This window comes from Hyalella azteca, unplaced genomic scaffold, assembly GCF_000764305.2.
Source record: "Hyalella azteca isolate HAZT.00-mixed unplaced genomic scaffold, Hazt_2.0.2 contig15593, whole genome shotgun sequence".
Classification (NCBI taxonomy): Eukaryota; Metazoa; Arthropoda; class Malacostraca; order Amphipoda; family Hyalellidae; genus Hyalella; species Hyalella azteca.
Window position 1 is genome coordinate 496,398 of NW_025945436.1, and position 27,530 is coordinate 523,927.

The 27,530-nt window shown below is 39.4% G+C and overlaps 1 protein-coding gene across 2 annotated transcripts in view; it reads left to right on the plus strand.

The window, feature by feature from the left end:
* LOC108673414 (homeobox protein homothorax) overlaps nt 1-27,530 on the plus strand; it is a 152,896-nt gene that overhangs the window by 75,406 nt on the left and 49,960 nt on the right. For both annotated transcript variants that reach the window (XM_047884554.1, XM_047884555.1), the window contains exon 7: nt 3,511-3,652. In XM_047884554.1, the coding sequence (XP_047740510.1) occupies nt 3,511-3,652 (142 nt within the window). The remainder of the gene's footprint in view (nt 1-3,510; nt 3,653-27,530) is intronic.

Below are 27,530 nucleotides of genomic sequence, written 5' to 3' on the forward strand. Positions count from 1 at the left end.
CATATTTATGCTAGATCCTGGCTGACATGCCTGAGCCGCAAACCCGTCATCGGAGTTGGCAACGTCGGCGTGTCGGGCGATGCCGGCCATCTCGAGCTCGCAGATTACACACGAATTACGTCGGATTGAATAGGAATTAGTCTTACGAGTTGATGAGCCTTGATAATTGATTCCACCTTTCTTGCACAAACATCACTTAACATTGCAAATCGTTTCCATATTTCGGGCTCCAAAGTCTTCTCTTAGTCTTAGTGCACCTCGGTTTACTAATGCAGTTTTGTCTTCAGTTTTTATTGACTCTTTCAACGAGCCATAATAACGACTGTAAAGAAAACATTTCTACCGTGCAGCGTCGGATGGTGTGAATATATCTGTATTCAAGTTCTGCAACTCTGACGATACAATTTCTTAGTGCCTTAGTTCTTGCTGACGATCAATATCATTAATCCATCCATCAAACCAGTTTAATTTATCAGTCGTATACCTCGTTATTGTCTCGTGAATTAACTATGAGTGCTTATTTCAAAATCAATTTGAAATTGTGGTAAATTTTTCAGCTCGTTACTGTCAAGTTTCTCGTGATGAGAGTGATGAGTTTCTTAGCTTGATTGCGGCAACACCTGTTTTTTCGTCAGAATACTTATTAAACTCTTTTAATAAAAATAATTAATTATTGCTTTAAATCATCGAAATTCATGCACTTACTTAGTCATATTTATAATTTTTAATTGATGAATTACTGTTTATAATCATAAATGTGATTGCACACTCGGCCCGGCTGTGTTTGCCATGGAAACCAACCATCGTTATTTTGCTTGGTCGTTCGTGGAACACATTCTCGTATATGCACGTATATGCACTGTTCTCGTATATGCACGAGACGGGTCGTACAGCAACCCTCTTACTGAACCATAACCGAAATTAATTCAAAAGCATAATAGGATAATAACAATTTTCTAATTAGATAGTTCTGCATGACCCGGTAACAAAGAAAAACGTGTAATTATAACGTTGAAATAGGATTCAAGTATTTGTAACCAGAAATATCGTTGTCATGATAATTTAGAGCAAAAATTAATCGTTGCTGAGAAGGCGTTGGTTGAATATTACTAGTTCGCTCAGCTTGTGACTAAAATTATGCCTCTATATTGCAAGAAAATAAGATTAGTTGCAAGTATGACTAAGCGTTTTCGTTTTGGTAGCCTTGCAGTGTTCAAAGATATCTGGAAATAAATTCCTTGTTCTAATATAGTTCCATCAAGACATGAACTTCATTCAAAATTATTTTCAGATTGCCATCATAGTTGTGGGAAGTCGATGAAGACGTCTCTCTATTGTGTACACATAAAATAATGGAAACAATTGGTGGTCAACCGCATGTTCATGCGCCAGAATTTTTCCTGAGCTGCATACTTAAGACTTTCGCCGGAACGAAATCTGCCTTTAATCTCACGAGTCCTTATGCAAATCCTCTTTATTTTGATTAGCTCCAACAATCGAAAATTTACGGCAAGTCGACTTAGGTAATTGATCCTTCGTCAGGGAGGTCTGGCAGAGCTTAAACTTCTGCGAACATCCTAAGATGGTTTTGTGTACAAGACTCGAAGAATTTCAAAATTATTATCGTGTACAAGAGCGGAATCGATAGGTTATTTGTATCGGAGAGTTCACAAATGATTGATATGATCAATCATTTTTCCTGCCGAATCTAACTTTATGCATTCAACATTGATTTATGAGCTCATATTAGCGCATTGTAGTGACCTTTTCCTGTTAAGCCTACCTCATGTTGGACAGAATTAGTGTTGCTGCAGAGGCCTGCTCTTGGTAAACAATTTGTTCAGTTGCCAGACGTGTTTACAACTTGACAGGTGACGCTTCACATTCTCACCACACATCGCACACGCGTTCTAAAACCTCCAGCTAGGAACATTATTTGCCGCTAATATGTGTGCTTTGTAATCTTATTTGGTATACTATTTCATCTTGTTAAGTTCTTAGCGTTTTGTACCGTTCGATTCGGTTTGGTTTCTAGAGGTTTCATTTCCCTTAATATTTTTTTCTTAATATATACATGACTGCTAGAAAGAGTTCATGAAGTCAATTATGAGTTGATGAGTAAAGAGCGATAGAGAATGCGATATTCATGCATGCTATGTAGAACCTTTTCACCTCGTGAAAAAAAATGCAGTGCTTGTTTATTAGTATCATTAATTCTGTTAGCTGCGCGGTGCTTTGTTTGCAGTGAGCTCATTAAAGAAAGTTAATCGATCCTCTAGTGAGATTTTTCAATAGTGAAGTGCACAGTTCACCGCACGACCACGTTAGCATTAATGTCCAGTAGCATTGTACGTGTGCCTCCTGAGAAATGATGTATCGACTGTACTCACTGTAGTCTGTTGACTTGAGGAAATTGCTGTTTCTAGCAATTAGAATTCATCGTCTGTCGAACTTTATACTCTAGAACAAACATAAAAGTTGAGACTTTCTCACCTCCAAAACCCTGCTTGCTTTCATAAATGTTGGGTAGCTTCGAATTCATTCTAGTAAGAACACGAGCTGAAATAGTTTTCATTAGTTACATAGATTTTCTAGTTCAAAAATTTTACAGCTTCATAAATTTCTATTTCAAAGTGTCATCTAATGACGGACGCGTCAGTTTTGGTTTGAACCTGAAAGCCATTTGATTAACTAGAGAATGTTAATGTTTTTCAATTATTTCCATCGTTACTTTACTGCCGTAATGACTATAAACCCAGAATTGATTCGAAACCCTCTCCACTGTTTCCAGAACTTCCGTTTTACATATGTGCCCACTTTCAATATTAAAATTAATATTAATTTGCTGAATATATGCTAATGCTTGATATAAATCAAGTTATTTAGTAAAATTAAGTGTAATAAACTGCACTGCATGACCCTTTTTCCTAGTGTCGGTTATTAAGAGTTCTACGAGTTCTACACTTGCTTTTACCTTAACATTTTTAGGGCTCAAGTAATGTCTAGTAATTTTTGTAGCATCATTGAGAGAATTGCATTTAAGGCCACCGCCGTGCCCCTCTGTCACAGATTTTGTGTGCATTTGCGTACTATCTCATAGATTAATTTGATCAAAGCATGATATGTAACCAGTCCATTGCTTTTGAGGTTTCAATTGGTATCATTATCGGCATCTCACTGAAACATCTTGTCCTATTTGCACACTTATATTAAATTGTGTTTGTATATATTCTTATTTAGTTTAGATTTTGTATTCCTGCTTGTAATGAGCATTTGGTTAACACTTAGTTGGACCATTCGCCCTAAATCTTTGCACTAAGCCTTAGATATATATTTTTTCTAAATCAATCTTGAAACAAGGAATTTGCTCCGCAGTTGAACACATTATCTTTTCTCTATCATGTTGAAAAAATTTGAGCATTTTCGCAGGCTTTACTATAATTGTTTAATTTTATTTATTACTTGGCAGTTTTTAACATTTTGTAACAATTTTTTTGTGTTTTCTTGCAGCGGCCGCCCTCCTCGTCTATGTCATTTGGTGGTGGCGGGGGAGGGGGCGAGGACGCCAGGTCCCCCGGCTCTGGGGGCACGCCTGGGCCTCTCTCCCACCAGCCCGCCTCACAACAGTCGGGGGATAACAACTCGGAAGCAGGTAACCCCACGCTAATTACTTCACTTTTTAAACTTAATATTAAATTCAGCTCGAGGTAAACTGCAGGAACTCGAGTTGTACGTCATTGTTCAGCGCCCTATTTCAAATTGTTATCTTTTGTTTCGTTTGAAAATTTGTTGGTATTTTCTACACAGCCGAAAACGTCATATGGCAAGTCAATATCTTTACAATTCCATTACAAATTTTGTTCGAGCTCTTCTAAGCTGCGCCGAGTAAAGGCCTGAAAATCTAGCGGCGACAAGTCTCGTGAGCAAGCGAGAACTTCTCTCAAGTCTCAAGTGTAATTTGATAATCCGTAGACACTCCAACTGCTGCTATCTCTTACGCGCTGCCTCTCATCGCTAAAAAACGACCCTGGCTCACTGGGCCGATGAAAAAAGACTCCTATCCCGATAAAGCTCCTGCAGAAGAAACCTAAGGTTTCATGTTCTAAAGCCTGTCGGATGATTAAGCTTGTCTCCACATTCGTGTTCTGTTTTTCTCCCTATTTTTCTCTTGATTGGAAACGCGCGTACACATGATACTATTGTGTATCGGTTACTGCGACTCTGCTGCGCTTCGACTTGCATGGAGCCAAAGATGAGTTATTTCAGTACCCTGCTGAACGGTTCGTATTGCTTCATGCACTATACAACTAATTATGTACTGCTCGTTGGAACTTCGCACGTTTCATGCAGGAGTTCATCATGCAAGATGAATTCAGATAAATTTGCTCTATTGGAGCAAGCGATGTACTATAATATTTCCTGTTTATGCTACAAACGCGAAGCTCCTTTTAAACGGGAGTGTAGACAGGCGCTGTTTTTTTAATCGAAAAAGTCAATGTTTTGTATTCGTAATTTATTTCCTACGAATAAGTTACGGTAAGTGGACTTCAGCACGGGGTATTGTTTGGTTATTTTTCCTGTCTGCTCATTATCTCGAGGTTGTCTCTAGTCCTGGTCTTGTATTATCTTACCAATTTCGTGTTATCTGTCGTATACCGATCGCGAACTGTTATCCGAGTAAGCAATGTAATAGCCTCGACATAGTGTCAGTAAAATCCGCATCGTTCTTTGGTCATCGGTCTTTTGTTACCCTTGGAGCATGCAGCCTGAACTGTGCTGAACTGGAGACACCTCATATATGGGGTTTTGAGTGTAGGCCTAAATTAAATAAACTTCTTGAGTATTCATCATCACATGTTGGTAATATACCAGTTATTTTCAAGCTACTGCAGTATTTTACTACTTTTTATTTCTATTTTCAAAGCAGATTGCAATAGTACCCGATTTCTTAACGCTTCACATTTTCACAGATTTGATCTTTACAAAAGGGCACACAACAAAAATTTCATGCGCTTTCAATTAGCTGTCGTGCCTAAATCTAGCGACAATTTAATAATCTCACTTTCTTTATTGTTTTTCCCTATCACCATTGTACATGTACAATTTTGCTGTCCACGAAATTTGGGGCTGTAATCAAACTTATATGTGTTTTTGCCCCACAAATCAACATTAAAACCAATGTATCTCTATTAAAACCTGTGACTTTAGTCACTAGTCACGTGACTATTTCTTTATTTTATTTCACGAGGATTTGGATATTTTCTCAATTATTTTGAAGAAGTCTGGTAGAGAATTGCGGAAGAGTTGCGGCGCAAGTTGAGGTGCCCTCAAGTGCCATTAGCCGTGCTTGCTGTTTGTGCAGCGACGGTTAAGCGCAATTAAGCAACGCCAAAAGAAACACGTCCGTCTAGCCCTCCTCTCCCTCTTTCTTCACCTCCTGCTCCTGCTTTTAGCAACATCTTCTCACTACTCTTCCTATTATTAATTGTTGACAGTTGCTTCAACTCGTGCTTCAAGCAACATCTCGCTATTCATCCTACCATCCAACCACTATATATTTAAATGTGCCGGTGTTCCACGAATGAAACTCTCGAAAAAAATGAATTTAGGAATAATTTTGTCATAAAGTAATTTTTTCGCCTCTTTATTCTATGAGTTTGAATTATTCTTGGCAGGACAAATTGCTAATACCAGAATACCGGCACAGATGTTATTTTTTGTGACCCTGACATATGATTTATTTCGATCTTCGAACGCACAACTTATATTCACATTATAGTAATAAAAATTGAACCAGTGGCGAAGCCGTACCACGTGTATTAGGCTGTTTGACGGTAATCCGCGGAGATGTTGATCTCATTTGTGCGCAGCCATAGCTCACATTGCTTGATAGGAAGCCTTTCAGCAGGAATAACATCCTTCCTTAAGTCTCGAGAGACTGACACTGTACAGAGTAGCTACGCAGGGGGCCGTGTGCTATTTAACAACCAACTGCTTCATTCCTATCATAATGAACAGGCTCTTCATATGTACATCGTCCACCACTACACAACCTCTACTGTCTCTCATAAGCGCGTGTGTGCATGGGAAACGCCCGGTTATACATCAATGCTGTTACTATATGTTGAGTTAACGAGTTCCAATACAATCCTTCGTCCGCGGCAGTTGCGAATATTATCTTTGCTTGCTTTACGGTCATCCAGTACGCCAAGTAAGGTCGTTAAAATTCATTTAGTTTGCGAAAGTTTGGATTTTTGTTGTGAATATCGTATTTCCATTTATTACTACCCGAAAATATTTTATAAGGACATGGTTTACTTAAAGAGTTTTTATTCATGGATATTGGGAATACGCACTCTCAATTCCAATCTTGTGGTGAATCCTTCCGATTACCGTTGAATTTTTTCACTGCATGTGACGGTGACTGCGTTGTGTTCTCACCTGCGTTGGCGTCAACGGTTGCGCTGTGCGCACGTAGATAATGCAATATAATTAGTGCGTGTGAATTTCCTTTCCGAAAAGCATTTATAGTGACGCTGAAAATGGGTGCTATCCCTCACTAATTACGCCTGTCACTTGCATAATTAAAAGCTTTCGATTCATGACGTTTCATATATATTTTCGCACTTATAATCAGATTTTATAGGAATAATGCTGTTTGGTTTCTTAGTTCATATCCACAACTGTTGATCAGATTTAATAGAGTGCTTATGGTGCTGCAAATTTTATGCTTGTAATCTTATATACTGAGGTCAAATGTCACTCAATAAACACGCGAACTATTATTACATGGTTTGCAAAATCTGCAACGATCGGGCTCTATGGTAAATTTATGTAAGAATATTTTTGCTTGCACTACAAGCTGCGACTATAATGTGAAGATCGTGTCGAATGAGTTATGCAATAGTGCTGACGTATAATTGGAGACTAATTATCCTCTTGATAATGCCTGGTATGCAGCGCAGGATCATGTTGCATGCCTCATACTTGCCGTGCTCAGTTATTCCTTTATCGGACGTTTGTCTCTTCCCTGCAATGGCTTTGTCTCCCCGAATTCTCGGCTTTGTTCTGCGCGACTCGTCCTTAATTTTCTGCGTAGTTTTAGGTTAGGAGTTCCTTCTCCGTCTTCATGCCTCGGGTGCCCCGGAATTTTCCTGACATTCATTTGGTTGTCGTACGAATATTGTTTTTACTTGTCAGCCATGCCATGGCAGTATGGTAATTTTACCTCCCGAAAGCAGTCCATTGAATTGTATAAAAACAAGTATCATGAGTTGCTTGTCCTTTTCATATTCTTTGCATGTGAATAAGAAGTATCACTTTGTAAGCCGTACGTTCTCCGTGTTGAAACACGTGCAAACCATGCCACTCCTCAAGAAAGGAAGCACAGGGCGACTGAGCACGCCGTGTCGAGGCGATATAGTCCGCTGCATGTCGTAGATAAGCGTCGGGTGCTGCGGGTAAGCTCCTGAAATATGGCCGTGTTCCCTTCCTAAATTTATCCCTCAAAATTTCCCCCTCTAAATTGGCGAGAGTCTTAGCGCCAGTTTATTACCTTGCCATCTAGCGAGCAAACAATAAACTAAGCAAGTGTGGCTGGTAGGCCTTGATATTGCCACCGCTTAAATTGCCGTCTTCAGTCCGTCCCATTGATGTGAATCGCTCTCCTTCCCAACTCGGCATCAACACGCGCATCATCCATTAACTTCCATCTCAACTTCTCTCATGGTACTCTCTAATGCAGCGACGCTAGTATATTAGTCATACTGACACTCGGATTTTTATGTCCTACGTTTTGAACAAGTTTATTGTTTGAGCGTGATTTGTGTTAAGTAATTATCGCTGTCATTTTCTGTGTTCTCGTCGCATGCAATTTTCCATCTAAATTTTTAGGCTATTAGTGCGGGTATACAATTTTTTGGTCTATATTTAACACATCAGGGAAGCGCTATAACGCGGAACTACTGTCTACCGCGTATATTTAACTTCTATTTTACATTTCTATTATTTTTACTGCCTTATTCTGCTGTTTTGATCGAAAACTGTAATATATAGATAATTTTTTTATACGTTTACTACTTTAATGGCCTCATGTATTGCTTGTAAATCCGGTAGGATTTTTTAAGATCAGCAAACCTCGAAATTCTGGACGTGACTGCCTTGTGCCGTGTGCAAAAGTTTTGTCGATTTGTTGATGTGAAAATTTGCAGTAAAAAAAAACTAGAAGAGTTCTATTGCATTCATTAACAGATCGTTCACATGCGTTCATCTGTGCTGAATTGCGATAAAAGATATCGATTAGGAACTGTTTATAGGTTTTTAATTAAAATGCTGACTAATGAATTCTAACCAAATTCTTCTTGTCCGAGTATCGTAAAGCGATCATTACGGATGCTTAACGATACCATCCACAACAGCAGTCGTTGCAACGCCGCAGCCTGATCGTCTATAACTAGCAGATGTTCTGCGCTGCCTTCATTTGCACGGTCGGCATCGCGTAACAGCCCTCGATCATTGGAAAAACTGCTTTAGTATCCAGCAAGAGTTTAATGCGTACAGTTATTTAAAAAAATATGCACGAATTCATAAATTTTTGTTTTGACGTACCTCTCGGAACCTTGCCTTCGTTGCGACTCGTTTGTGGTCTCGCTAAAGTAGCCATAATTTTTCCATCATTATGAACACTAGCTTAATTCTTAACGGGAAAGACGAACTTCTTTGCGAATCATTTTATCATTCAGTTTTATTAACGACACATTATCTCCCGGTCCAAATGCAATCCTTGACTCAACGTAACGAATATTCTGCAATGAACTGCGATAAAAGCGATGAGAATTTTAACAAGCCTTATAGTGATGAACACTCATAAACGTTTTTTTTTTCATCTTTTTCAACCAGCACCAGGTACTTGTGAATGCATTAACATTCAGTCCCGCTGGCCGCCTGCTCCGATTCGTATGCATCATTAATTTATTATAACCATTTCCCATGAAGTGTCGAACATAAGTTAGAATTAGATTTAGATGGACACTTAAGAGTTTCCTCTACATATGATATCACGTTACAAAACTCTTCTCTCGCATTATTTCATCAATAAATATCTCCTTATTAAAATGCATTCATTTTAGGACTACATGGATACCCAACTTGATTGCTTCCGGTCTTTGGAAGCCGCTCCATGTTAGCACATCCGTGATGCAGTCCGTAGACAACCGTTCTGAAATATTCAAGGATTGTTGTGGCTTCTTCTTAGATCGTTAATGGTTTCCCGCTGTATCAAAGCCATGGCTGGAAAACGACAGGAGCATTCCATCATCTTTATTTTGACGAGTTAACTTTGAAAATTTTCAAACTATCTTTTGAAAAATGGTTGACTGAAGGTCAACCATTAATAAAATTTGAGTAACAATAATAGCAAATTTAGTAGCATTATTCATGAATTGACATGTTGTTGCTTTGCTTTATGTATTGTGTAGAAATTATCGAAAGTGAGCCTCGTAATTGCAGTGTTCAATTAAACAAGTGCGCTTAAATTAAATTAGAATTAATCCTTATTAGCTCTGATCATTTATCTTAACAAGTATATATCCTGTGGAATGTAACTAAGGTTTTTCTCCCGTTATCTGGTCAATTTATTTCATTCGCGGAAGAAATCCTTGAACTCGTGCAGCTTACTAAACTGATGAATGATGATACAATACTTGCCCAAAAGATGTCTGGAAGTTGATCCAATTATTCCACGTCGGGTGAAGGTAAAGAATTAAATGCATTCAATGGAGCCCGCGGCGGCACAAGAGCTTCGGTAAACGTCGCCGTTGAGTGGCCGTCTTTGGATCTCTCTTTTTGGGAGGTTTTGGGCGAGTTTCTCTATCATCTCCGGTCTCGTCCTTGTATGTTGTCATTGGATCTTTTATGTCGGCTTTCCTCCGCAGTGCGCCGCTTTAGCGCCACTTTTCGAGCCCATGGAGCGCCTGGAATGTGTGCAACGTGCCGACGCTCGGACTCCTTTATTATAGGCCTTGCCAGAACCTTCGTTTCAGCCTATTTCAAAAATGTGCCTTTTCTGACAGTACCTGCAGTGCCAGCAGCTGGTAACTGACACGAATTTATTTCTATTGCTCTGCCTTTTTTTGCATGCAATTCGTAATTTGTCTTTACTTGTGTGAATCCGGTAAAACAGATTGATGACTGTTGATGAGATATAGTTTCGTTTTCCAAAAAATGCAATGATAAAAAAATACTATTTTACGCGTGAAAAACATATGTTGCTAATTGAATTTCTCCTAATTCAACGAGTAACAGTGCCATTAAGCCTCGCAAATTTAGTTGGTGATTATGTCTCAAAATCGTAACCAAATTTCATTTAGTTAGTGATTATGTCTCAAAATCGTAACCAAATTTCATTTAGTTAGTAATTATGTCTCAAAATCGTAACCAAATTTCATTTAGTTAGTGATTATGTATCATAATCGTAACCAAAATTTCATTTAGTTAGTGATTATGTATCAAAATCGTAACCAAATTTCATTTAGTAAGTTTTTTTCGTTCTTGACTTCTCTCCTGTTTAATTTTCGCCCGCAAAAACGTTTATTTGTTTCGGTTGTTTTGACTTAAAGAACAATAATTGTTAGAGAAGTCGCCTGCATTTTGTCGTCACATTCTCTCTAGGAAGAAGTGCCTATCTTGCGTCTTTTTGCCGCCCATACAACGCAGCTAATGTAGCGTGAGTCGAGCCACCCTAAATCCCAACGCTGGGCTGCGTTTGCTCATCCCTCTGCGGCTTCCTCAAATTCCATCCTCATGTGCAGCTGCAAAAATTAAATAGCATCTTTTCGTGGGGAGGGTTCACACACTCTTCGACTTGATATTATAAATAGTGCTAATGTTACTTCAATAAAAAGTTACACCCTTAATACGAAAAGGCATACAATATTCAGACATCTTTTTGAAGAATTTAATATTGAAAATTCTGAATATGTTTGTCATGCAGGTCCAAGTTCTAAGCTCTGCCTTTGATTTATTAGTTGGTATTTATGATATTATGGATATTAAATACGAATGCAAGTGGATTGGATTGGTGACTAAACATTAAAATTGACAAAGCCCTTGGGGGAACATCTTAAATGCACATGTCAAATATTTCTTTTTTTTTCCTGTTGCGAGTAATCAATCGCAAGAAAGTCTAGCAAGAAGTCAAACTCAACATCTAAATTTCCTCCTGTGTAGGCCTAAGGATGGGTTAAGTTTTCGTACGAATTTTACGTGTGCTCTTACATTCTTTCCCAGTTCACAAAGACTACATTTCTTTTCCAATTATATGGAAATATTGTGTGCCAATAAAAGGTACCTATTTACGATCCATATGTGCATTTTTTCCTTTGATTTTGACCGTGCTGTAATATCAACTATTGATGTTCTATTTAACCACTCACTTGTCCAGAGTACCGCCTGACCTCAGTAATTTGCTGGCAGCTGAAGTTCGTTGATAACGATTTAATCGTACTCAACACCTGTGAAGTATTCGACCTTGTTTCTGCCGACATTGAAGTCATACACTTATTCCTGCGCTGAAGGATTGATATGGTAGTTTTTTAGTTTAATAAGAATTACCTTGAGCTTCTGAAACTTTTAATTTGTGATTGTTAAGATAGTAACAACATTTCCAGTATCAAGCTATGTTTTTGTCACTCATTTCACCTCCGCGAATATTTGCCAAAGCTTCAGCAACGATTATTTCTAGAATAATTCCACTGGTATTATTTTTTTCAATTTTTTGACTGAAAGTATTTTTTCGACAAGCTAATTTTTTACCGTCATGTTTGTGAGTAAAGTCGATCAAGAATATCTCAGGGGAATTATACGCGACAAACTGTAAGCGAGACCCAGGGCTTACTCATGGGAGGAGATCGAGTGTGGGAGCATGACTGGCGCATGGTGAGATCCCTAAATTCTGCTCTCTTTTGACCGTTATTGTTTGCACTTGTCAATCACGGCGCCGCTTGCTGCTCAGAATAGCTGCAAACGCGGGACGAGGGAGGCGCTGCTCTGAGTATTGCTCAGCATGTAGGCCTCGTGGCGCCTCTTCTGCTAGCTCGCAATTCCGTCCCGTGTACCTTACTGCGCCGTGTAGCATGCTGCAGCGCCGTGTAGCGCTAGTGCGCCGTGTAGCCCGCTAGTGCGCCGTGTAGCGCGCTAGTGCGTCGTGTTAGCGCGCTAGTGCGTCGTGTTAGCGCGCTAGTGCGTCGTGTTAGCGCGCTAGTGCGTCGTGTTAGCGCGCTAGTATTTAAAAAATCAGTACTGCAATCATATGTATGCTTCAGCTATGTATTTTTTAATGACTGTGTCAAATGTGCCTAGTCTCATCACATTTCAGCGAACATGCTTGACTAGTAGAACGCATGAAAATAATTTTTTTTTGCGTAGCCAGCATCTTAGTGATTTACCTTTGTTTAGTGTATAAATATTATTATTATCACTTTATTCAGTGTCGTCAGAAATGAAACCTATTGCTAGTGTTTTTTTCGTAAAATCTAGGGTGGATAGAATGTTTCTCATCGGCCTGACTAAGGTTGTTTGGCGTCACCGTAGCGACAATTGCTGTGCTTTATTGAAAGTGTCTGCCTTTGCCTCTCATTTCAGTGATCAAACAAACTGATAAACGGCAACTTTGCCCAAATAAAGATCAAATAAAAGCAAACACAAATGGTCCAAATAAAAGGCTTTGAATAAAAGCGCAAACACCGGCACAATGGCGTGGGTTTTCGAGGGCACTTCCCCTTGTTCGGACGCAGGTAGAAATTGGACAAAATGCTCGGTAAGTGCTGGCTCTGGTGGCCGACTATAAAAGCTTCGATGTATATATAGACGCCTCCTGCTTATGCTCCGAAGCCACGGCGCCAACTTTTTGCCTGCGGTTACCGTGTTTGTTATGGTAACAACTTCCTCATTTAAAGTCATAGTTCTCTTGCTTGATCGCTTTGTCCACTGAATTAAATCGATAAATGTTCGTGTTGGGCCTCGATTTTTTTAGATTCTATTCTTTTTTAATCAGTTTGCAACAAACTGTGAACTTGCATTAAGACACATATTAACTTATAACGTTTCAGTCACGTGTATTTAAATATTTACTAATTCCATGTATTTTATTGTTGATAAAACTCTTATTTGTTCTATAGAGTAGTGATAACTTTATATGAATGATAATTTTCGTCACAGTTTTTTCAATGTTATTTCCTCTGTGTTCTGCGATTTGCAAAAAAGAAAAAATTACATTAACCATCGATCTCAGGCAAAGATTGCTTCGTTTTTAACTCGTTTCTCTCTCAAATTTTCGCATCTACATATTACAATTTTTGCGAATTTTTCTTCCATTTTCAGGTTCTAATTTTTAACAATAATTCTAGATTTTTGATGGCCGGTTGTTATTGTGCTTGTATGACTCTTATTATTAGCATGGAATTTGCTTTTTCGATTCCTTTCGCATATTTTTATGACAATTTATTCCAAATTAACTTGCTTACCTTTTTAAGATTTGTACCATTGAAGTCTCATTTATTTATCGTGTCGGTTTTTGGTCCTGATGCGATTCTTGAACTCTACAACATCATGTCGATAAATTATTACTTTTACCAGTTTTTGAGAGCGTCTAAGTCGCTCACATCGCACCCTCGTGTTGTCTGTTCGTTTTTGCTCCGTAACCGACGTTCGCTCCGTGTACGCGTCTCCAATCAGTGCCAATACAAGTTTTAATAGCGCGTTATGATAGCACTCGTGTCTTCACTTGTACCTTTCCTTGTTTTTAATGCTTTTGATTTTTATTTACAATATATTGTATTAAAACCACGTTCAGGCAATAAGACTGTTGAACGTTTTATAGCCAGGTAGTCGTACAGAACTATATTTTGAGTAAAAATGGAGTTTAAGAAGAATGGCAGTTTACTTATTCATGATAACGTGATTTGAATTTCTACAATGAAGTGCGTTATTTACAACTAGGGAATGATTGTTATCTCTATCAGGCGGCTTAATGTGTGGCCCATGAATAATTTGATCCTCATTCTTTTGGAATCTTTAACTATTTATCCTCTTTAAAATGTGTAATTATTGTAACCTCAAATGGTAATCGTTGCTGGTCGTTGAATGCAGGCTTAATTAGGACGTTAAAGTTCGATCATATCCTTACTGCGTCTCTGTGAAGCTGCTCGGTCCCTGCGCTATTGATCGCTTGTTTTTTGCTGTCAACGATCATGATGGAATTGTGAGACGCATTCGACTCGCCCTGACTGTGACCAATTCTCTGCCAATGCATCGGGTGCCTCCGAATAACGCTCTTGTCACACAGCTGACTTCGGAGCTCTACAAAGGATTAACAACGACTTAGGCATAGCATTAGGTGTTTGTGCCTTTATATTGAATGTGTCCTTCAGTCTGGTCCTCGTCATACGATTTTAGGTCCTTCCTCGGATTTATGACTTAGATTGTAAACAAAGTCGGAATCGGAATTTTTTTGGGCATTGTCTCTTTTTAGCGCATTTCCTCATTTATGAAAAAAAATGCACTATTGTGCTCGCCATGTCCGTCTGTCCGTCCGTCAGTCTGTCCGTTTGTCTGTCCGTCCGTGACTTCATGTTTTAGTCGACGAGAAAATGCGCTCTCTGTCACTCACTGCATGCAGTGAGTACTGAGTCATATTTTTTTAGATTCTTTTACCAGCATTAAGCCAAACATCAACGCATTATTTGGTTTTATTGTAAAATATTAACTCGTTTGTTTCTCGTTATATTCATGCATGGTACTCAAATCTGCCATAGATACGAGTGGTTAATGTATTCATAGATGACCCCCTCCCCTCCTGGACACAACCAGCTGTTTCCTAACATCATTTCTCTTCGCAGGTACGTTGTTCCAATACGTGTGCACTGCAATCGATCACTTCAAGCGGTAATGTACACTTAGTTATTTGCATTAATGGTTCGAGTGAATATTTGTCTTCATGAAGCGTTTGAATAGACTCTGTTCTTATGTTCTGCTATTCGATCAATATTTACTCATTAATAAAGTGTTTTGCGCGCGCTACTTAACTATATGCTCAATATAACGTCAACTTAATATTTTATTTCGGGACTGATTTTTCATGTTTACAACAATAAATTAATCATTTATTTCGTCATGTACAATCACGATCTTTGCAATATATCACTTACGAGAAAGTCGTTTAACTTGCGATTTAGCGGGAGTCGAATAATTTTATCTTCTAAAACACGAAACTTATGTCAAATGCGTCCACTTGCGCATGTACATGTTGAACTGTTACAGTCTTTTCGGATAACACAATTCTCTATTCGCGTCAGACGTTGTCAAATCGTTTGTCTCGTTCACGGAATCATAAAATCTTCACAATGCGTCATTGCTTATAACTTAATTAACCCTTATTTTATAGGTTATAAAACTATTTGTGGTTAAACTCCTGCGCTGTTGTGCTAACTGGTGATAATTTCGTGATACCATCACGGTTTAATAGAGAAGTGTTACTTATAATTTGTATGAATAAAGATTCTATGGTGAGTTGTTTATGAGAACTGTGTATGCTACCATATTGATTAGGACGTTATCGTGGTCTGTCATCGCAGCTGAGCTTCATCGATCATACCCAACATTTTTGGAAGCCGTTCTCTATATTCCCTGAATTATCTTTGATTATTTGCCTCATACAAATCAAAATGTATCTTCTACAACAGATCCCCAACTTTTTAACTAATCCTTTTAACCACTAATAAGAAGGCAGACCATTTTCTGAACGTCTTCAGTGTAGATTAACTTGACAAATGAGAGTGTAAGCATCTGCGTCATCTCGTTGTGTGCAAATATCATGATTGTTGTTCTGATTGCTCTGGATGGTTTCTTCATTAATTATGCTCATGAAGTGCTCTGGCAGTACCGCAATGAGATAAATAATTCTGGATTCTTTTCGATCTATTATTTGTTTAGTTCTGAAGATTGAGAATGGAGTCTTTTTTTATGTATATGTGGTGTTACGAATATCGATACTTAGAAAACATCAGCGCCAAAATATCGAGATAATTGAGTTATGTTCTGGTGTTAGCGATTTCACATTTCACAGTCAAGGAGGACCAAGACGGTGGAGTGGATAGACTCCATTAAGTAATTAATATTTGTGTATACATTATTCTATTACAATAAGTGTTGTATTATTCAGCTACCTGGTCACTGAGTACATACATTCTTAATTATGTTCGCGTTGATGTCAAAACAAATCTTACTTGCAATATGTTCATAAAAAATCTATTCTTTGCCATAAACATGAGATGCATTTTCGCTTCTTGGGCGTAAGAATTCATTAACACACTTTCTCCTGTATAGCATTGTTTCCAAGATTCAATTGTCCTAAATCTGTCTGTCAAGATACTACATCCGTCATGCTAGTATGCTAACGTGCTTTTTATTAACTTTTCGCCACTGTAATATTCTGAGTTTGGATAAAATTCAACGCTGTTCCATTTCAGGTTACTCTAAATTTTGTTGAAAGTGCATATACTCGCTTTTATACTATCGTGGGAGTCTCCGATATGTTCCCATTTCACTTGAAATTTAGATAAGTTTCTTCTCGATAAAAGTAGTTTTCTGAGCAAACAAAGGTTGGGAAGATTCCCGACTTCATGTATACGAGTACAACAACTCGAAGGCCTCAAGAGTGCCCGAGTACTTGGGCTGCTTGTGATCGAGTGTTGATGTTGGGGTAGATTGCTCTTTAGAGGCTTGTTCGCGGTTAAATGTTGATAGCGGACCCTGTTTTGAAGACCTCAATGGCTACCTCATCTCTGCGCTATATCGACAGCCGTTCTTCTCGTCTCAATGAGTGTCTATCAACATGCTGAAGTTTACTTGATTTTTATGTTAGGTCTGATATACACGATTGAAGAATAGGTTACTAGCTTTTGGTATACGTTCACTTCTATATTATGTGAGATCTGGTTGCATGCTCGAATTTTAATGCAAGAAGTTCTCGAGTTTGGTTATCATATTTTATTCTCGCTTCCACTTAAATAAATAAATACAATTATATTTAATAGATGGAGATTTCGGACAAATTCATTGTCATTACAATCAAACGCATTTGCGGATGTCTTCTCCATCTTTTCTTTCCATAATTCTCTCATCAGAAAAAAAGTAAGACTTGCTGACTATTTTTGTAGTGGGATCTACAAGTCCCTCAGCGCGCGCTCTCGGTTATTTGTGCGTGGAGAATTTCTAGGGGCCGTCACTTGTTTCTACTTCACTTTTGGCTTGAGCTGTCACTGTTGAGCTTAAGCAGTGATCCGCAGCCACGACACCTGCTATCTCTGTCGTGAGTGCTTACTTGCAGAGGCAAATAATTAGCAATTTTGAAAAAGTTTGCTACGCTCCTTGTATCTTTATATTTATTAGAACTAATGCAGTGGTTGAAAAACCTAGCATCGAATATCAAGCGCTGATCGGGTTCGCTGCATGAACGTATTGGTGAAGTTTTCCATCAAACTCAAATCCATTACGTGGTTGAATCATAACACTATGGGTAATGTTGTACGAATTTGACCAAAAATAATATTGAGAATTTAGAGAAGCAACTTAATAATGTGAAGAAGTTCCTTGTCTGTGCCTAGCGCGGTTCCCCGCTATGCTCGCAGGAGAGCTTGGTAGTTACGCAAGACTGTTGCTGTAGAATTGCTAGCATTTTCTGTTGTGGCGGTGATTGTGGCGCGCGCTCTTCCTGTGTTCCTGTGCCGTGCCAAAGTGACACTGAGGGATGGCCCAACTCGGAGGTATTTTTAATTTCCTCAAGCAGCCTCTCCCCAACTAGTCTTTTCTGGCTCTTATCTTCATTTTTGTTCGCTCGTATTTTTGCTGCAGCGCTGGCGGTAAAGCGCCGATATAATTGTTGCAAGCTGCGAGCTTCTGTCACACGAATGCAAAGTAATTCAATGCTGTCCAAAGAGCTGTTGTGCATGGCAAGGGAAGTAGTTTTAACTCGTAAATCCTCTCGAGTGAGCATTGAAAATCATTCATAACAAAAATTAGCTACAAAGTGAGTAATTTTCCAGGGAAACGTCTTCGTTTTCATGTCAGCGAGTTGTGGAAAAAAATATGCAATAAGGATATCATCCTCATTTTTCAAATCAATTTGCAAACCAAACTTCAGCTTGCTGAATGAACATTCGGGAAAACACTTGCTGAACGGAATCGGTACTTTTAAAATCAAAGTCGTATTGAATAATTTTAAGGAAAATCTGAATTTGATCATCGTATGCGACAGCTGAACTTGAAAACGATGAGAGCTCAGTGAGGAAGAGCAGAAGACGAGAGGTAATTTGTGTGCGAGTGTTGGGTGTCAGCGTCACGTCAGAGCGTCACGTCACACGTCGCGTCTTTTGGGGTGTAGAGGCACCGAGACCCCACAAACAATGGGGAATTAGGGAGCACGACGTGAGGACCCGTCTGCAGATATACACGCTGTGGTGAACACTCAATAACAGACGTGTTGTTCGCGGCCAGGCCCTCTGCGCCTAGCTCTTGTCTCGGGCCTTTCCCTCTTCAGTCTGGTCGCCGCCATATTTACACTTCTTGCACTCTTTCTTTTGTCCCTCCAACGATCCATTTTTGCTCAGAGAGTAGTTTGGTCTCACAGAATTATTTGCAGTGATTATTGTCTTTGAATGTTCTGCATTCTCTCGATAATAATTCCGATAATAGGTAATAGTTTCTCTACAAATTTGCGCTGAAGTCATGCATTTTTATTATTTTGGGTTGTGCAGCTCCTCGCTCAGCTGCGCACGATTTAAATTTCAACCATGTTCGGATAACGATATTCTCTCTGTATTTTTTTCGTAATTAAAACATTTGCCTTCCTCATTCATCATATGCCAAACCAATAAACTAGATTTAGTCAGAACTAGCAATCTGGGGAATAATGGTTACGCTTTCAGCGACGCAAAGCGATGGAGTGACAACCTCGGAGCGTGCATCCACCTCCAAGGAAGAGTTGTCTCAAATAGCCTGTCGAGGCAGCGATCTGCCGAGAATGCTATCGAAATGAAATCGTCGAGCGAGTTACCACATCGAAATGTGCTGCTAACGCTCTTCGTCTCCTCTCCCTGATAGTTCTCGCTCTCTCATTCTTTTCGTTCGTGCAATGGTAACCGTCGCAACGTATGCTGAGGTTTTGGCACAATTTCCAGAGTCCACCTCGATGTCGTCATTTTGGTGAGACCTGAAGAGGAGATGAAGTGTCAGGCTGCGTTTTGATACGGTCGACCTCTTATAATGTTCCAGTTCTATTTGCTCGATCCCCTAGCAGACTTTTCGCCTGAAATCCAGTTACACCATAATTTCGGTTATATAAAGATTTTTATGTTTTTGTTTTGACTCAAATGTGCATAATGTCGTGTCGTCACAACGTATATATATATTTACGATTATGCAAAAAAATGAAATGTTAATATGAATATCGATACTATACACTCAATTGTGTCACATAAATTGGCGCATTTTTCCAAAAACAAGGCATTAGAAAATTTACAAAATAACTAGCTAATTTACGTACCTTATAAATTTTCTGTACGATTTTAGGTTATTCTTGCCACCAATTGATCCAGTAATTTGCTGTTTTCCTTTCAATTCATAAAAAACAAATACTATTTGGTGATTTAGTAATCGATTGATTAAAAGTATTCATTTTCTCCCTTTGATAATTCATGTCGTTTTTTCTGATACCATGTACACTTGTGGGATTCACCGTGCGAGTCATTGTTATCATTTGAGCGTTACTGACTTCGCTGTGGCCTGAAACCGTCGCGTTGTTCGCTATTCATCTCAGGAGGCTCCTCCTCAGATGGAGATAAAGCACAGAAACTGATTTATTTTATGGTTGGTTTGGGACGCGCTTGTGTTTAGGAGATCATTACCCAGCAGTTACTTCGGGACTCGCCATTAACTGCTCATTTGCATAACGAGACGAAAAGGAACCTCGCCTGGAAACAGGTGTGAGTGTTGTGAATACGGAGCATTTCCGGGCCCTTGACGGAAACTAGTGCATTATAATAGCAGTTACTGAGTCCATAAAAAATCTTGCAACTTGCTGCCTTTCCAAACACAATAAAAGAGAATTCTGAGAGAAAATTAACGGAAATTAAATCAAGATTTTAGTGTTATAATTATATATATTCGAATATTCATGTGAGGTCCTCATTAATCTCACAAGCGAGATGGTTTTAGCGTAACTTTGTCGGAAGGAACGGTAGTTCAATCAACCGCGTGAGTGTGTTGCGTCGGTTTGCTTGTTATTAGAGATACGTGCAAACAGTGCCCGGCCAAACACCACGCTATTGCTCTACCAAACACCCGCGCCCTAGCATGCCCAGCCTGGCGCCAAATTGTCTCTCTACAGTCTCAAGGAACGGCCTAGATAACTTGTCGCTTTAGCGATGCTAACCTCGGTGTCTCGCGCTCACATGCATTTCAGTATTTGACGTTTCTCGTATTAAATTCCTGATCAACTGGAAGCTCGAAACTCTGGCACAAAATTTCGAAAAAATTACCAATATAATATCCTCATTATTAATGTCTATTGAAGATTTCTTTTGGCATATTTTAAAGTTTCTGTGTTTAGTTTAATATTTTATTTTTTAATATGTAATATGTAGTGTCGGGTGAATCGCAGCCTTCTCGTTTCCTAAAATCAGGTGGTTGATGCGCGCACCGTTCATTAGACACTATTTGTGAAATTTTCTAGTATGGAGTGTTCCAACGAAGTCTTGGTTGCTGTGTTGTTTCGGCGTTCCCCTCTGGTGCGAGACAGCATCAAGAAGCCATTGGCTGCAGATGGCGTCGAGATCACGACCCTATGAGAGGCTGCTTCGCCGCACTTGCTCGCGCGCCGTCCTGCTCCTAAGGTTATTATTTTTCCTCATTGTTCGTCATTATTCTACCCTTGCATTAGAGGTCCTTGGTTCGCCACGTTAGGACCCTAAGTATATCCAGCTATTATTATCGTAGTATTTAGTTTTGTTTAATGTAGCACAATACTTGAAAACGATCTGTCTTCATCTAGATGAGAGGAAGTAAGCAAATCTGAAGATTTTGTCTTATTTCAAGTCATTCGCTATCCATATCGAGTTTCATTCCATGCTCTTGATTGACTATTTGGCTTTATTGCCTGTCGTTAACGATGCCAGCTGACTAATACCAAATATTGTTGCCGTCCTCAGCACCGTCCAACTAGCTGCACCTCAACGCGGTCAAGTGGTCTATAAATTTGTGAGCATCTGTCTCTGGTTTAATAGTCTTCTGTTGTGTTCCTTGAAGCTGCGTCCGCTGAGCTTGCCTGTCACGGAGGCTTGTGTGCCTATAGAGAGCTATTAGTGTGGTGTTTCTCGGCAATATTTGCTCGGGTCATTAGGGACTGCGATCCCCTCTCGCTAACTTCCGAGTGTGTTTGGGCGCTCGCTACGCCCATTGTGTGTCTTTCCGCTCTCAGCGCTGCTGATCATTGCAAAAACTCCCTCGACTTTCCCTAAATTCGCTCATCTGGCTGTCCCGCGCTCGTCCCGTACAACCGACCCTAGCTTGTCCCCATCGAGTGCTTCCTATTGAGAGTTATTATCGTCCCACTACGCCGACTGTTAACGCAATGTATAAATATGACAACTTTGTGGAGCTTTGTTATATTCTTGACTTCGGAGTTCTGTTCAATTTAAAAGTCAAGCAAACAACCATCATATGACGCTGCCTATTATATCTTAGTCAAAGTTGGAATCAATACTTTTGTTCGGAGGCCTTGAAACTACCATTACAATTTAGTAGATTCTGTTCATTCGGCCTTATTTCATTTTTCAGTAATTGTTTGCCATAGGAACTTATCATTTCAAGAATCAACGTATAGTTCCTTTTGCTGACGGCGGACGCGTTTACTCTCGAATTCGTTTATTGAATCTTCTTTGCCTTCCTTCCATGTAAATTTGGCACAAACTCTTAACAGTTGACGTGTGCTGCGGCTATGCAAGATCTCGTTGCAGCTGTTTTGAATACTTGAATAATTCGAATGGGATAAATATCAGCCGACATCCGTGCACGGCTTTGTTTCAATGCTGATGTAGGAAACATTGTGGGTCCAAAATTTATCTGCTCACTAAGCGACAGCGTGTCGGCTTTATCTCGCCATGACGCAGACCACGCAACAAACTCGCTTAAATTAGAGTGTTCCGTTCAAGAGTTCGCGCACTCGAGAGCTAAGTCTTCGAGAGGCGTCTGCCTCCATGCTGCCATGATTCACACACAGTCTGATTTTGCATGCAAATTTTGAGAGGGCCTATCTGAATGTGATTTGAATGAGATGCGGCAGATCATCGCTGATGCTGCTGCAAACTTGGCTTCGCTTTGAGAGCTCTTGCAGCGTCTTTTTAAAAAGTTGTCTCGAATTTTTTGAACTTCAATCGATCGATAAAGTAAAGCTACAAAAAACTTAACACGTCGGTTGAGGTACGGTATTCGGTGCATGTCATATAGTGTATAATGTAAGTACGCAAAATCATTTAGTTTATAGACTATTGAATAATTGAAAACCTAAACGTACATTCGATCGGAATAAATTGGTGTCTAGTCCTCATTTTATTTGTGGTGTTCAATTTTCATAGAGTTCAACCAAGGAATTTAGAAGTGTTTAAAAAAATACAGGAATTTTCGCGCTCTGCAGTAAAATGCTTATTGAGATTAATACATTTACAAATCTTTTTTGATCAGCATGCAGCCATATAAGATCCTGAGTGAGTATTCGCGTGCTGCATGTTCATTACTTGATCGACGACTATAGGAGAGCCTCTTGTGAATTTATCGTCGAGAGCTCAAGAGTCTCGACCCTGGTTTCGAGATCCGCTCTCGACAGATCGAGTAACAGCTTGTTAGGACGACCGGCGCGACAGCCCAACATCGCACTCGGATACTCGATATTCATTCAAATCTCTACCACGTCGCGTTGCTCTCTTCAGAGATTTCTATCTCTTCGTGCGTGGTTGGCGTGTTTCAAAGCCTTCGTCTCTAGGTTTCTAACTAGAATTTTTGCAAATAATTAAATTTTATCTTTGTTGAAGAGCAATGATCAATTCTCCAAGCATAAAAGTACCTAAATTTCACATCGAAGGTTTAGATTGATTGTTCAGTTTCCAGCATCCTATAGGATACCATCCTTTCCGATGATCGAATTGTTTCAAAAAACATTAAAACAAGCTAACTGCGCCCTATAATGCGGCAAGGTAAAATCTTTTTCAGGATTAAACTCCAAGTAATTCAGATCAAGTATATTAGTTGATTTTGAGGCTGTTACTTCTGTCAAATTTCTTTCCTTTTGGTCATTGCTTAATTGTCAGTTAATTGTATTCTTGAATAAATAATATATAGGTATAAGTAACCATACTCCTGTCGCATTGCTTACTTGACATCAGTTATGATTTTTATTCGGTTAACTTTTAATTGTCTGCGTTTGTTTTATGGTTCGCAAAATTGTTAAGCAAACATCATCGTTCTCTTACGTGCATGTTGACAATTAATAAGGGAAGAACGGAAGTCTGGAGCGACAGGTACAGTCACGCTGTCTCTTTTACGCATGTCGCATCTGCCCACCTGAGATAGATGGCTTCCTCCCGCAAAGTCCTCATGCTTCGTTAAATCTTCTTTTGCACTGCCGTTATCAGAAGCATTTTTATTGAAGCATAACGCCGCACGCCAAGGCGCAATTAAATGCTGCTGGTGATCGCAAAACTTGCCAAAAATTGTATGACAGTAATACAGGAGAAATGTTGGCGTGGTACCGAGTTTTGTTGAAAATTAAGGTAGCCTATGCCGTATGCATCGAGACCCCACTACATGATTCTTCCCGAAGAACTTAGATAAATTGGTTTATGAACGTCGCATTTGTGCAAGGTGTCTTATCAACGAACCGTTACGCCAAATGACACCTGTGAAAATTATATCATTATATCAGCGGAGACTGAGATCAACTTCACAACTTTCAGTGCCCTTCATATGTTATTCGGCCAACAGAAGAACAGAAGTTACAAGATTAATTTTACTGTTTAATCTTTAGCCTTTTGAACTCTACTCTCGTTTACGTTGCTGTCTAGTTTTCATTGCTAAGTATCAACTACTAAATTTTGAGTCATGTGATTCATTGCCGATTGTATTCGAGCTTTTGATAGAGCTTTTATACAAAGCCAATTCAGAAAGCTCACGTCTCACGTTTGTTACGTCATCAATTAGATGTTTTCTAATTCATTTAATATTAATATTATCGCTTTTTAAAATAGTGGTGGTTATGTTCCCAAATTTGACTAGGCTATATAGTGAGATAGATTTGAACCTTGTGCCGTTGATCATAAATGCACACCGCGTGCTGTTAATTACAGCGTACACGTGTTGTTACTGGGCTGTACAGCACTTTATGAGCGGACCGTGCGAGAGCATCTGCTTGCAATAGAACCTCATCGTCCTGCACATGTGCTGGGGTGTCTGCTGTTGCTGCTCTTATTTATCATCTCCACGACCCCTTCACTTTTGATCAAATGAACAATTTTGCCGCCATAATGTGTGGCCTAAATGAGCATACGCAAGAAATGAAACAAATATAAACGCGTGTGTTCTAACATCGGCTTGTTTTAAGATCGTACTCGAAAGCACCGAGTTGAGAATTATTTGGAAAACTAAAATCAACCATTTTTGGTTGTTTGCAAAACGGACTAGTAAAGTTATGAAAAATATCTAGGCTGCCTGTCCTCAAGCAAACTATCAATTTACCAGTAAATACCTTTGACTGTTCATTTAAATATTTTTTGAAATCGGTTTAAATTCATCTCCAAACACTTTAAAATGTGACATTGGTGCCACCATTTTCGGTTGACTTTTACTTCTCACTGTGAGATGACCTGAAATACGTTGAACTATACACTAGGTGAAAGCCGTGCGTCATGTTCCATGTTGAACTTCATCAACTCGGCAGATGTACGTGTAACTTTGCAAGTTGACGGTTTTTTTCACTCGTGCTTTTAGCCGCGCCCGAAAGAGTTCTCAGTTTTTTTTACTTTTTACCTTTGAATACGTGCACGTGGTTGCTTTGGTTTAATTAGCAAGTCAGGTGTTATACAGAAAAAGATTCCGTTGAAGACGGCGCAGATAATTCAATTACCTGAGACGACACACGTGCTTTGCACTCGACGAATCATTATTATCGATGAATGAAATGCGTTGGAACAAGTTTTTAGTGTGAAATAATTTGACGGTTGTGTTAGAATGCAAATGCTGTTCGCAGTTAAAGAATTTAAAATAGCCTTAAAGAATTAATTTACGATTCTCGGAAATCTCTGACCCGGTAAGTTATCAGTTGTGTCCAGCATGTGACGGGATTGTGAGCAAAGTAGCTCACTATAGCGAGCTATCATGACGCCGCGAACATGTATCAAAGCATGCAAAAGGCGTAGATGTTGCAAAGAGCATATCAAATCGGCGAACAATCAGCGCTACAGCGCACTAGCGTCATCATTAAGGCTGTGTGTTGAGCTCAAGACCAGGGCGGAGCGCCAAAGCTTGTTGCTCCTCGCGATTTATGTTGTGTAAACGATACGCGTTATCTCTGGCATTGTCTCGAGGTGCCACAACACTCCGGGCACCACCAACCCCAAATTCGTAGTCTGAAAAGCGCCGAAGCGTCAGTCATCTCGTACTCTCGAAACTCGCTTTCCCTTAATCTATATAGCCTCATATATAACCATGTTGTTTTCGGCTCGTTTTGTTATTGGGATTGTTTTTCACCTGTGATTGAAATGGTTCATATTTTTCCCTTAGAAATTGAGTCCTATTAATCTCAGTGACATAAACATCAAGTGGTGTAATTTACAACTTCTCGCTAGTACATGAGAGTCTCGTGTCATCTACTCACTCCTTCGCTCGGAAATTTTCGTTTTGGTTTGTGTTCTGCGATAGGTTGGAGCTAGCGAACCAGGAACGCAGCGAAGTTCTCGCTACTCTAGCGGCGTATAGAATATCCATAAATTGGAGCGGTATCTGGTTAGTGTCTTGTGAGTGCAGGAAACTCAGAGCTGTGCGGCAGCTGTTGCTTCTTACCAGATAACACTTCAGAAAATCTTGACCGCTGCCGAGTTATGGCCTCTTCTTGCATCTCAAGTGCCACGATTTCTCAACCTACAAACATTATTTAGGTCCTATAGAAAGGTTACATGCAAAGATGACGAATCATCAAATATCGATCAAATTTTCCCACATAATGATGCTATTACTATTTCCTTGAAGTTCTGAGTACTATTTAATAGATTTTTTGTAACTTGAGACAATTCTCTCGCCGACTCCATCACCTAGTTCTAGTAGGGGCAATTAATTAAGTCTTCATATGTAAACAAAATGTATTTGGGCACAATACGCCATAAATTGTTGTAGTCAACCTCAAAGTTAGAAGGTACCTCATCAACACTCGTTTCTACGACAATGCATTCGACGCACATCAGCGTGTGTATGCTCGAGTCTTATCTTATCTTTGCACAGCGTCTTTCATAAGATCAGTTAATTTAGTTGTAATCAAGCCAAGACTCCCATATGCATGATTAGGAAAAACTGCACCAGTGAGACCGTTTGATCAGGTGGCGCTTTTATCGTTTTTCGTTGTTTAATGTTTATGTATCAATTCTAAGTTTTTTTATGACCTACAATCATTTTAAGGGTATGTGTTAAGATTGATATTCTTCATTTTTTGTCAAAAAATCATTTTGATAAGAACGTTCTGAATAATGTTTTAACGTACGACCGCTTTTGGCTTAAATTCTTGGCTGATGTTTTTAGCGCATTTTCTCATTTATGGAAAAATGCACTATTGTGATAGCCAAGTCCGTCCGTCCGTCCGTCTGTCTGTCTATCCGTCTGTCCGTGCAACCTCAAGCTTTCGTCGACGAGAAAATGAGCTCTCTGTCACTCACTGCAGTGAGTACTGAGTTATATTTTTTTAATCTTGTCTCATCGATGCCTACCATTCGCTTTCGTAGGTATTTAATGTACCGACCTTTGTAATCTATTAAGTGTATTTCATGTATTTACCCGAATGCAACTTATTGCCTTGCTAGGAAATTGATAAGCAAAGCGCTTACCCAGCGTTTGTCCTCTCTACCGGAAAAGTCATTCTTTTCGACTAAACAGCGAAAAATAGAGAAAACGGCGTACGAACTATTGTGAAAACGGCGAACGAACGTTTCGGAATTATTCGTTTAACTACATTGAGCGTGTTAGCCAGGTGAGATGTCTGAAACTAACGCACCGATTTGTTTCAGTGCATGTATTTACCCGAATTCAACTTATTGCCTTGCTAGGAAATTCATAAGCAAACCGCTTACCCTGCGTTTGTCCTCTCTACCGGAAAAGTCATTCTTTTCGACTAAACTCGAGAATTTGGACAAACTCTGGCCTTCAAAGCTGTTATTTGGGAAACT